We start from the raw sequence: 11,184 nt of genomic DNA on the forward strand, positions 1-11,184 counted from the left end.
CGGCTGTCATCTGCATCTGCTTTTCCACGTGACTGTCTGACCACACAACTATCTGCTGTCTCTCTTACTTACAGTCCCACACAGACAATGTCTAGAAGCACAAACTAACAGTCTAAGAGGAAAAAAAACAAGTTAGTGGCACAAACCATGCTCTCACTTATTGCAACGATTCTTATAAAGCTGAGGTCTTCACTGATGTGGTGTTGTAATCTGCTTTAAAAAACAGTTAAAAAGATAGCTAACCACAATTAAAACCACACAGAAACACACTCCCTTACACACAGAAAATACCCAAGCTCAAGATACTTTACAAAACATATCTTAAGCTCTCTTCGGTAAAAAAAAAAAAAAAAAACGAAAGAAAAAAAAGGGAAAAAAAAAAAAAAAAAAGGAAACCTGCCATGTTTGATATGTGAAATGTATATAAGTGTGAATGCCAGTGAACTTAAGAGGTCTTGTAACTATTATGAAAGTGCATATTAAGTGTAAAGCAATTTGCATATTTGTACATTTTTTGTCAGTATATTGTTAAACAAAAGCGTGTGTTGAGTACAAATCTGTAACACACTGAATCCTGGTGCAATGTCATCCAACTCGACTTGGCCCCCTCTCATGTTTTATCTCCATTTTCTCCTCTTCTTCACCACAGCGTATCCTCTGCCACATCACTGACAGGAGACAGAAATAGAATAACACAGTGTGTGTGCGTGTGTATAAATGTGTTGAAGTCAAGAGGTGTTGATGAGGAGAAAGAGAAAGAGACAGAGAGAGAGAGAGAGAGAGAGAGAGAGAGAGAGAGAGAGAGAGAGAGAGAGAGAGAGAGCGCGAGAGCACCCAAGCATGAGTGTAAGGGTGTGTGTTAGATAGTGAAGTGGGGGGAGAGGGAGTTTTAATGACGCTGAAAATTGGCTGGTGAATGCTGTCTACCCCCTCACTAAATCACTGCTACAGCGTCCCGTCAACTTATCTGTCCTCTTGTCCTCCCGTGGCAGCCCTCCCTCTCTCCACAACTGAACCCTCTGAGTCTCTCTCTCTCTCTCTCTCTCTCTCTCTCCCCCTCACTAATTTTATGAGCTGCTATTCAAAACTTCCATCTCCGCACCATATTCATTCTGTCACCATAAATATGGGTGTGTGAGGGTAGGGGTGATCTGTGTGTGTGTGTGTGTGTGTATGTGTGTGGGTGGGTGTGTATGTGTGGACATGTGACAAGTCTATGTGGATGAAAGAGAGAGAGAGAGAAAAGAGACAGATATGAGGTGCATGTGATGTGTATTTGTAAAGACATAGGACTGTGAGAGTGATGTGACTGCGTGTATGTGTGTGTCAGAGTATGGGCGAGTCTGCTGACAGACAGAAGCACTGAGATGTACGGTATGCAGTCATGACAGGCATGATGCAGACGGTCAGATGTACTGTATGCAGTGTGGTCATCTACCTGAGAGTCATGTCTCTGCAGTCTGCCAGTAGCAGAGCTGTCTCTTCCTCAGAGCTGTGTCCTGACTGGACAGCCTCTGGATCCTCCTCTTCCTCCTACACACACACACACACACACACACAGACACACATAAAGAACACACATGTTTACAACAAATACCACTCATGAAATAAAGTGCTGAGATGAACTCAGTCATATTATGAGTAAATTTCCCTTGTCACATTCACTCATAATAAAACAGTCTGTGTGGTATTACATGTTACTCAACCACACAGGCCCTTGGTAACCACCATATCTTTCAGGGATAGGTTTTTGGGAGTTTTTCCAGACAGAGGTCATATCTGCAGAGGAGTTTCAGCATCTCTCGTCTCTCACCGACTCAGAGCTGTGTGTCTGTGAACTGCTTGGTGGTTGCCGTGGTGAGGAGAAAGGGGCGGGCTGACTGATGACCACGCCCTCATCGAGGAGGTGTCGCGGAGAGGGGGGAGGAGTGGCGGGAAGCAGGGACTCCTCTGGTTGGGACTGTTCACACAGGCTGTAGTGGCCCAGGCCACGGGAGGCACGGGGGGGCTGCAGGGCCTCTGGGTTCTCATCTTCAGAGTCAGACACTGGGTCCTCCATTCGACCTGCCACGGAGAACAGGACACAAAGACCCCGTTAGACAAAGCAAACCCCACTAAATAAGATGGTGTAAGAGTCATTTTAAAAGACGTTTACAATATACTTGTGTTTGTTTCTACTCATGTAAGTTTATCTGATGTAAAACTGATCTCCTTGAGTTCAAAACTTTTTTGTACTGATGTGTATTTCTAAATAACTATTATTGTCTTGCCTTGTATCAGCTTTTTAAAAAGCAAAGTGAAATTTGAAGTCTTTCCGCTTAAATGAATGTGCAGTGCGTATTTACCAACTCATGTAACCGACTGAGTTAAAAAGAAGTGTGTGCCTTATTGGTATGGATGAGGTTCCTCTGCTTTAACAGTTCTCTCAGGCCTGCTCCTGTGGGCAGTATATACTTAGGATTGTGTAGAATGCAGTGACTCTGAATGTGGGGTGACTCACTGCTCCTGTGTGCAGTGTATAGTGTATGTAGTATTGTGTAGAATGCAGTGACTCTGAATGCAGGGTGACTCACTGCTCTGCAGTAGTCCTGTCTCACTCCATTTGGTGTCAGTCAAAGTCTCTAGTCTTTGTTCCAGCTGCCTGCAGTACTCCATCACCTCCTGAACAAAATACACACAAACACATATCATATTGAAGAGTTCCCAATCCACTCCACACACGCCACTGATACACCAGTAATTCAGACTGTAGCTTTTCATGGTTCATAAGCCACCAGGCTGAATACTCCACACTGCTTACAAAATTCTTCATGCTTGCAAATTCATTATCTTTAACTTATCTACCTTTCACTTATCCACTGTCCCTTGGCACATATCTAGGCATATCACAGTTTTGTTTTTTCATTAATCACTTGTGTCTGTAGTTTGTGTATGCTTCATCAGTTCCCATAACGGCCTAAAACTTACTAAAGGCAACAAAGATTTACCATCTTAATGACAGTGTTAAACATCACAGATTTACTGAGTCAATGACAATGTTAAACATCACAGATTTACTGTGTCAATGAGAATGTTAAACATCACAGATTTACTGTGTCAATGACAATGTTAAACATCTCAGATTTCCATGCTAAGGACAATGTTAGACATCACAGATTTACCATGTTAATGACAATGCTAAACATAACAGCTTTACTGTGCTAAGGAAAATGTTAAACATCACCAATTTACTGTGTCGATGACAATGTTAAACATCACAGATTTAGCATGTTAAATACAATGTTAAACATCACAGACTTACCGTGTTAAGGACAATGTTAAACATCACAGATTTACAATGTTAAGGACAATGTTTAACATCAAAGATTTACCATGCAAAGGTTAAACATCTCAGTATGCCCCAGCATTTCTCACTTTTGCTCTTTAAAGATTTGTGGCTAATCAGACAGTAGAACTGATAGATTGATACAGTAACTGAATTTTAAAATAAAAAGAAACAACATGTTTAAAAGATGCCAGATGATTTGTTTACAGTGAAATAAGGTAAGAGAATGGTCCCAGCTGTGACTGTCCCACATACAGCAAAAGTTTATGTAAATGTTGTGTATACATAAGACTGTTAACCAATACATGTAGATACTAGTGCAGTCCCTTTAAGATACTCTAGCAGATCATGTACTTAACGCAATAAGTGAAATAAAAGAAAAGTGTGATGATGAGCTGTGTGTGTGGTGTGTGAAGCGACTTGCCTGTTTCTCAATCTGTAACTGCTCCTTTTCTTTCTGGGCCACTCTCAGACTGGCCTTCAGTTCCTGCAGCTCCCGTCTCAATTCACTCAGCTGTACCTACACACACACACACACACATCCACTGAGCAACTACATAATATTTATATATGTGGCTCTCTAAAGTATAACAAACATTCTAAGTGATGTTTAGCACCCCAGGGCTGTACGTGCTTTGGTTAATATTTTAAACTCATGTTTACCCTGTTACAGTCCTTCTCTCTTCCAAGCTCCACCTCGATTTTCTCTCTCTCCATCCTCTCCTCCTGAAGCATTTCCTCCTTTCGCTGTATCTCCTCATTGAGTTTGTCCATACGCACTCTGTCCATCTAGGACAGCAGATACAAATCACGTTCTCAAAACTACACGGCCAAAGCTCAGGAGCACTGTCTCGGTAACAGGCTCTGTAACTCTGTCTTGTATTTCTCTCGTTCCCAGCACTGCCACCGCCATGCTTCTGTGCACTTACCTCTGCAGCATGCTGCAGACTCTCTCTCTCCTGTGCCCAGCTGGCACGGCCCTCTCTCAGTGCAAGGCTGGCATCAGCCAGCTGCAGCGTGAGCTGCGCAGCCTGCAGACGGGCCTGGTGCAGCTCCGTCTGCCCGTGGTCCCTTTGGGCCGCCATGGCAACCAGCTCGGCTTTCAGCCCCTCGGCAGCACGCTCGCTGGCTGACAGACGTTCCTGAATGTTTCGCAGCTCGTTCAGAGCAGCTTCGTTCTCAGCCTGTAATAGGGCATGAGGGCAGTGGGGTGGTTAACTCTATGTCACACTATTTAACCCTACATTACCCTATGTAAAGACAGTGGGTTTGCACAGGACATTGTCAGTGCCTGATCTCACTGTGTACATGTGAATGAATGACATTTCACATCTGTCCAATGAGCCATCTCATGTTTATGTGTACAGTGAGAGGATATGCATTTTTTGAAAGTGTGTGTGTGTGTGTACATGTATGTGTGTGTGTACATGTATGTGTGTGTGTGTGTGTGTGTGTGTGTGTGTGCGTGTGTGCGTACGCGTGTGTGCGCGGGGTGTATATGTGTTTGTGTATGTGTGTGTGCCTCACCTCTTTCCTGTGAGCGTTGTTAAGTTTGAGTGTGAGCGTGTTGATGCTGTCTCTCAGCTGTAGGGCATGTGTGTCTCTCTGTGCCAGTGAACTCCTCAGACTCTGAAACTCTGCAGAGAGACTGCGCAGCTCCTTCTCCGTCTGCTCCAGCTTGGCCTACGACAATAGCAGAGGCTCAAAACTCCACATAAACACAGCTCACTCAAAACACCAGCCACTGATGAGTGAGACACTGTACACTGTTTCACATACCTTCAGACTCTTCCGCTCCTCCTCTTCTTCCTTCCTTTGAGCTGTGACTTTTTTAGCTTTTTCCTTCAGCCTACATCAGACAGAAAATCTGATGAAAATCAAACTGACAGACATGGGAAGACTGAAAAAACATGCAGACTGATAAAAAACTTACACATAGCCAGTCAGTCATATGACGATATTCAGTCAAGCTGTGCACTGAGAGTTAAACAGGGATATGGACCTGCACACTGGCCTAAACATATACAGACAGACAGATGGAGGATGTCTCACCTCTCTACTTCTGTCTCTCTCTCCAGGCCCTTCTGCGTTAGGACTTTGATGTTATCTTCCAGCTCAGTGATGCGCATCTCGCTGTCCGCCTTTGTGGCTAGGAGGGTATTCTTCTCCTCTGCCAAAGCCTCCCTGAGAGCCTCTACCTCCTGGGAGAGACACAGACCCAGATTACTGAGAAAGATAAAGTGTGTGTGTGTGTGTGAGAGAGAGAGCGAGAGAGCGAGAGAGAGACAGACCTATGCCAGAGGGGATTTCCACATCCGCTAACTATCTTCTGACTAAACGTACGGGATTTTTTTTTTTGCTTGTGACTACTGACTGATCTGTGTCTCCGGTGTACTAGTGTGAGTGCTGTTTCTCTCCATATGAGTAATTCAGGAGGAGTGTAAACACAGGTCCAAGCCATGACAAAATCCAACATTGTTACAGTGAGTTTGATAACTGTGCAGGACAAAATGTAATGTTGTTACAGTGAGTCTGGTAACTGTGCAGGATAATAAAGAGCTCTGTGATGCAATGTCAGGGCTTTACCTCATGTTTTCTCTTCATTTCCCCTATTTCTTTTTCCTTCTGCTTCACCTCCTCCTTCAGGTTGCTAATCTGTTTCTCCAGCTCTCTGCGAGTCTGTTCCCATGCATCTCTAGCTCTTTCACTCCTCTCTCTCTCCCGTTCTCTGTTGCTGTCTGCCACCTCCAGGGCATGCAGCAGCTCCACACGCTCCTTCAAACACTCCTGCAGGCGATGCTGAATGCGAGACGATAAAAGAGAGTGAGATTGAGAGGTGAGAGAGAGAGAGGGAGAGAGAGAGAGAGAGAAGAGAAAGAGACAGAGAGAGAGGGAGAGAGAGAAGTAATTTTATAGAGACAGTCTGTATTTGTTGACAGACAGACCCGTTTGCTTCTATTTTAAATAAAATTTTGATAAGATTTTCTGGAGAAGGTAAATACAAGATAGATATACACCACTGATGGCTTGAAATGTCCTTAAACTTTACTATTGCTGCTAGTGTAAAGCGTCATATCTGGATTTAAGGTAAGAGAAGGATGGTGACAAATTTTTTTTAAAAATCACTGAAACTGTCCAAAAGACACGGTCCATGGTCAGTTTAAGTAAGGACATTTCTAATATCATCACTGGAGCAGTGAGACTCTGTTTAATGTTTACTGTCAAGAGGATTTGTCCTCATTTTAACCATGCTGTGTCTTCACTGGAGTCTACAGGACGTCCCGACTGGTGGCTGACAGAGACCAATTAGGATGTAACAACACTCATGTGATACTGGTGACGCACAATACAATACTTTACACAAAGAGGACCTTTTTACACTGTTGTGCCTCCTTTTTACGAGATCTGAAAATATGATTGCCTAAAATGATTATGATATTTTGTCATTGTTGATTCTTCTCCTCCCTTAATCACGCTCTCTCTCTCTCTCTCTCTCTCTCTCTCTCTCTCACCTGCAGTAGCTCTGCTCTAGGGATAACCACAAGCAGGTCATCTCCATCCTCAATGCCATGTCCCCCCTCCTCCAGTGTGACCAGCTCCTCCAGGGGCTTTGGAGCACAGAAGGTGAAGTGGGTACTGCAGCCACACACCTCTCCCTTCCCATTCACATAGACAAACTGGTAAGACTGTGCACTGGGCCCAGGCAGGTAAGAGGCTAAGAGAAGAAACACCAAACAAAAAAGTTTTTTTTTACTGTTATCTTAAGGTTTTTTTATGTACATGATTATAACTGTGTTAGGAAACAAAATAGTCAAGCTGCATTACAGAAATGTCCACAGAGCTGAGGAAATATTGGTTTTCACACACACAAAAAAAATCTATGTGAATTTTTGTCAGGGAATTGCTGATACAGAGATTTCCTGAGATGACTGCACAATATCGGCATTTGACATGGCTGTCAATATCATGAGTGGTCTTTGTTTACTCTGGAATGAGGGATTGGATAGTATTTCATTGTGAAGGAGTTGGACGACATCCAGTCAATATACTTGATGACCTCACATATCCCTAACACAGACAATGAGGTGTATGCATTCACTTTGCCATCTTCAGCATGCACTCACTCTGATGTACATTCATTCACTCTGATGTGTATTCACTCACTCTGATGTACATGCTCTCTCGTCTTCAGAACTCATTATTTCATTACTGCCTATGCTTCAATGAATAGATTCAGTGTAAATGCAGGTCTTACCACACACACACACACACACACACACACACACACTCACATAATTACATAAATTGACTGCCTAAGTATATGGATATGTCTACTGTCTTTTCAGAGTGTAATCTGATCACAAGCCACAGGAAGACTCCTCTTTGTGGTCTAATTTATTTTATTGACTGTCTGTCCCTGAATGCAACTGTAATTCATGGGCCTTTGCGCCTCTCCCTGGATGCCACTGTAATTCATGGGCCTGTGTACTGGAGTCAGAAAGACAGGCTGTTCTGAATGCATTTACATAGAGTAAAAACTTCCACTTAAACACTGTGTATCTAAAGGAACACTTTGCCAGTGGGTCAGGGGACAGTGAATGAGGAGAGGGAAGAAAAGATGGGAAAACCTTGAAAGTGCACACAGCAGTTCACATCTGTCTCCTCTTGATAGTTGGATGGGGCCAGTGCCCACACGAATGTGTGATAATCTCTCAGCGATGCCCACCCGACCTGAGAGAACGCAGAGAGATGAAAACTACAGTGGGGAGCACTAAAACACAACTGCAATGTCTCACAATGCCTAACCAAGCCTGCACAATCACAGACAAGTCGTGGGTACAGTAGAGATCTCATAAAGCATAACTCAGGGGGTTCCAGGATGAATAACCTAAGTTTAGTTTATAACTCCTCACATGGCAACATTTTTGTGTAGTTTTCTTTTTTGATAATTAATGCAAACACTAAACGCTAAATCTAAAGTTTAAAACACGTTGCCCAGACTCAGGCGCCTTTCCTTGCCTTAAAGAGGCCGATCCAATCGTTGCTTGACCAGCTGTGTTGGGAGCTGATGCTGTAGTGGCACTCCACTCGACTCTGGGGGAAGTAGCCACTCCCCACGTTCCGAAACTCCACCTTCCCAGGCTTCTCCATGCTCACAAAACAGGCGTCAAACTCTTGCACCTGCGAGAGAAGAAAATAAAGAAGTTACATAGCAACAACTGTAAGAAAGAAATGCCCCCAAAGAAATTTGTGACTCTAAAATACATTACATCAATGCTGAGAACACTCCATGAACATGATTAACCTTCAATTAGCTACTTAGACTATGTGTTGTGTAAAGTTGAAATTGTGGCTTTCACACTGAATTTTAAGTCTCTTTGTTAAATGACTGCATTGTTAGCAGATATCACAACTGTTAACCTGGGTACACACTAACCCAAACAGACTGGTTTGAAAAGATTGCAGAACATTAATGAGTTCACTTAAATGTGTAAGAATCTCAAAATTATCTTCATAATGATGATTTCAAAAAAGTCCAAAAACCCTTATGGGGTAAGTTTGTGTCAAATTTTGCTGTGCGGGGGGGGGGGGGGGGGGGGGGGGGGGGGGGGGCAAAAAAAAATAGGTGAAAGGTGCAGGTTGCCTAATATGAGCCAGGGCTGTGTGGAGGCCGTGATGCCTCGGGATAAATAATTGGAACAAAGTTACCGTAAAGAACTGCACGCTCAGGGGGAGGTTATTACTGTGGCAAAGCGCAAACACACTCTCTATCTCTCTCTCTCTCTCTCTCACACACACACACACACGCACACACACTCAGAGGCACATTGCATTCCTGTCAGTTTTTAAGACTCGTTCGTCACGTGTCGGAGGAGCATGCAGTTGATAAAAAAAACACAAGGTCGCCCACCATTATTAGCCTATGTACTATACTTGGCAGGGGGTTCTATAAGTAGACAAGTGCGGACAACGGTGATAAAAGAGGTCATCGAATCCAACGCATCACCACAGTGACACTTAAGAGGTTAACAGACAACAGGTGTTTGACTCTGTGTAAAGATATAATGACCTAAATCAATACTTCTAACAGTCACAAAAGAAACAACTTTATCTTTCTGCGTCATGTTGATTTTCTGTTGCTGAAAATATGGTACTTATGTTGTAATAACATGACACAAGTATGATGATGATGATAATGATTAATAACAAAAAATTACTACAGCTGCTTCTACTGTTACCACAACTACCACTACTACATCTACTCTTAAGACTATTAGTAGTAATGGGCACTATATTCACTACTACGTTACTTGCTATGGGATTCGTTTTTGTGATGAGGTTATGGCGCACTCAGAAACCTGAGGCAAAACGTTCAGGCCCCACATGCGCAGAGACAGCAGTGCAGTAGTTAATTAACGAGATAACACGCATAATTAGCCATGACAAATCGCCTGCACATTGCGTGCAACACTCTTAATGTAAAATAGCAAAAATGTTGAAAATGTTATCACTATTTTTATGAACTTCCGCACCTCTTATTGCTACAAAACTGTTGCACTGTTACTCAGCATGATTCGCCATGGCGCTCCAGCAAGCATGGAGAACCTTCGCAGACGAGAAAAAAACACGCGTTTAATGACAAAGACCTCACCTCTGCAAGTAGAATGATGCAAAATAATGTTCTTTTGGCAGTCGTAGACCACTAATTAAGAATCAATCGCATAAAGAAAGCCAAAGTTGACAACAACAGACTACAAGTAACACGACACCTCTACTTGGAATCAGCTGTGAAACGAACCTATAACAACAATAACAAAAACACAGGCATGAGCCTTTGGAGAGTTCCATTGGATTGTGGGAATCGAGGTTTTGAGAAGACGTATTCAACGCATATAAACCAATAGAAAACTACAATCCCCACAAACAGTGACGGTGTCTGAAGGTCAACGTTCAACGTCAAACGTCAGCCGCGTGTTTCTGCCCTGTGTCCGTACACATTTCTCATCGGTCTCACCACGCTTTCTTCTATTGGACATTGGACATTTCAATAAAGTAGAAACCAATCCTTGACTATAGCGTCAGTCAAACAAGGGGAAAAACAGCAGGGGGGTATTCCATAAAGCGGGTTTAGTGAAAACTCAGAGTTGGTTAACTCAAAACAAGTAGTAAACCTCCTAATAGAAGAGCATCATGGCTTTGTTTTGCTAGGAGAATGAAGCCATAGGACTCCTGTATTAGGAGGTTTACTACTTGTTCTGAGTTAACTAACTCTGAATTTTCACTAAACCCGCTTCCTGGAACACCCCCCTGAGCGTGTTGGAGGGGAGCAATTGCGGAATCAGTTGTGCGGTATTTAAATGATGTACATAAAGAGCATGTAGGCCACATTAACGGATTTACACCCTTGATCAAAGTAAACATTACAGACTAATAGTTTATTGGTTTTAATTTAAAGAGGCATTCACCGCCCCGTCGTTCTTTCTCTGTAACGTCCCATGCAAGTTAGATGCATGTAGTGTGGAATATAGTTTACACGTCCAGTGTAAACAGTATCTCAGTTTTCTTCTGACTCTCGAATACATAGACTTGGAATGTGAAGCGGTACAGCAGATGTTGCTATTGCATCACAATAATCTCCACAAACAACTGCCCTTCCCCTCCATTTCGGGCAAGTTAAAATTAGTCTCTCTCTCTCTCTCTCTCTCTTTGCGGATTGAAGTTGACTTATAACAGAAGCGGCTCAGGAAAGCATTGTTCTACACGTGAACAGCAGATGGCAGTGCACTTTAACTAAACGTGCCATCATACAGTCTGGCCAGTGTAAAAGCAGTAAAAAGTATTATGGTACCTCTAGGAAT

At 43.1% G+C, this 11,184-nt stretch overlaps 1 protein-coding gene across 1 annotated transcript; it reads right to left on the reverse strand.

The window, feature by feature from the left end:
* Positions 1 to 391: 391 nt before the first annotated feature.
* Positions 392 to 10,063, reverse strand: calcoco1a (calcium binding and coiled-coil domain 1a). Its single transcript, XM_030768572.1, has 15 exons — positions 9,978 to 10,063; positions 8,345 to 8,506; positions 7,954 to 8,056; positions 6,838 to 7,040; positions 5,912 to 6,124; positions 5,378 to 5,526; positions 5,105 to 5,174; positions 4,853 to 5,008; positions 4,255 to 4,509; positions 3,989 to 4,114; positions 3,750 to 3,845; positions 2,574 to 2,661; positions 1,814 to 2,064; positions 1,439 to 1,533; positions 392 to 668 (listed from the first exon to the last, which is right to left on the reverse strand). Exons 2-15 carry the CDS (start codon positions 8,474 to 8,476, stop codon positions 641 to 643), a joined length of 1,965 nt encoding a protein of 654 aa, XP_030624432.1. The 5' UTR covers positions 8,477 to 8,506; positions 9,978 to 10,063; the 3' UTR covers positions 392 to 640.
* Positions 10,064 to 11,184: the final 1,121 nt, after the last annotated feature.

This window comes from Chanos chanos, chromosome 3 (assembly GCF_902362185.1).
Source record: "Chanos chanos chromosome 3, fChaCha1.1, whole genome shotgun sequence".
Classification (NCBI taxonomy): Eukaryota; Metazoa; Chordata; class Actinopteri; order Gonorynchiformes; family Chanidae; genus Chanos; species Chanos chanos.

Bases quoted from the DNA above. Each gene is read 5' to 3' on its own strand.
- calcoco1a (XM_030768572.1), bottom strand. From the start codon at position 8,476: ATGGAGAAGCCTGGGAAGGTGGAGTTTCGGAACGTGGGGAGTGGCTAC. The intron at 8,057-8,344 runs GCAAGGAAAGGC...GCGTTCTCTCAG, and splicing joins ATTGGATCGGCCTCTTTAAG to GTCGGGTGGGCATCGCTGAG. The intron at 5,009-5,104 runs GTATGTGAAACA...CTATTGTCGTAG, and splicing joins AGGAGCGGAAGAGTCTGAAG to GCCAAGCTGGAGCAGACGGA.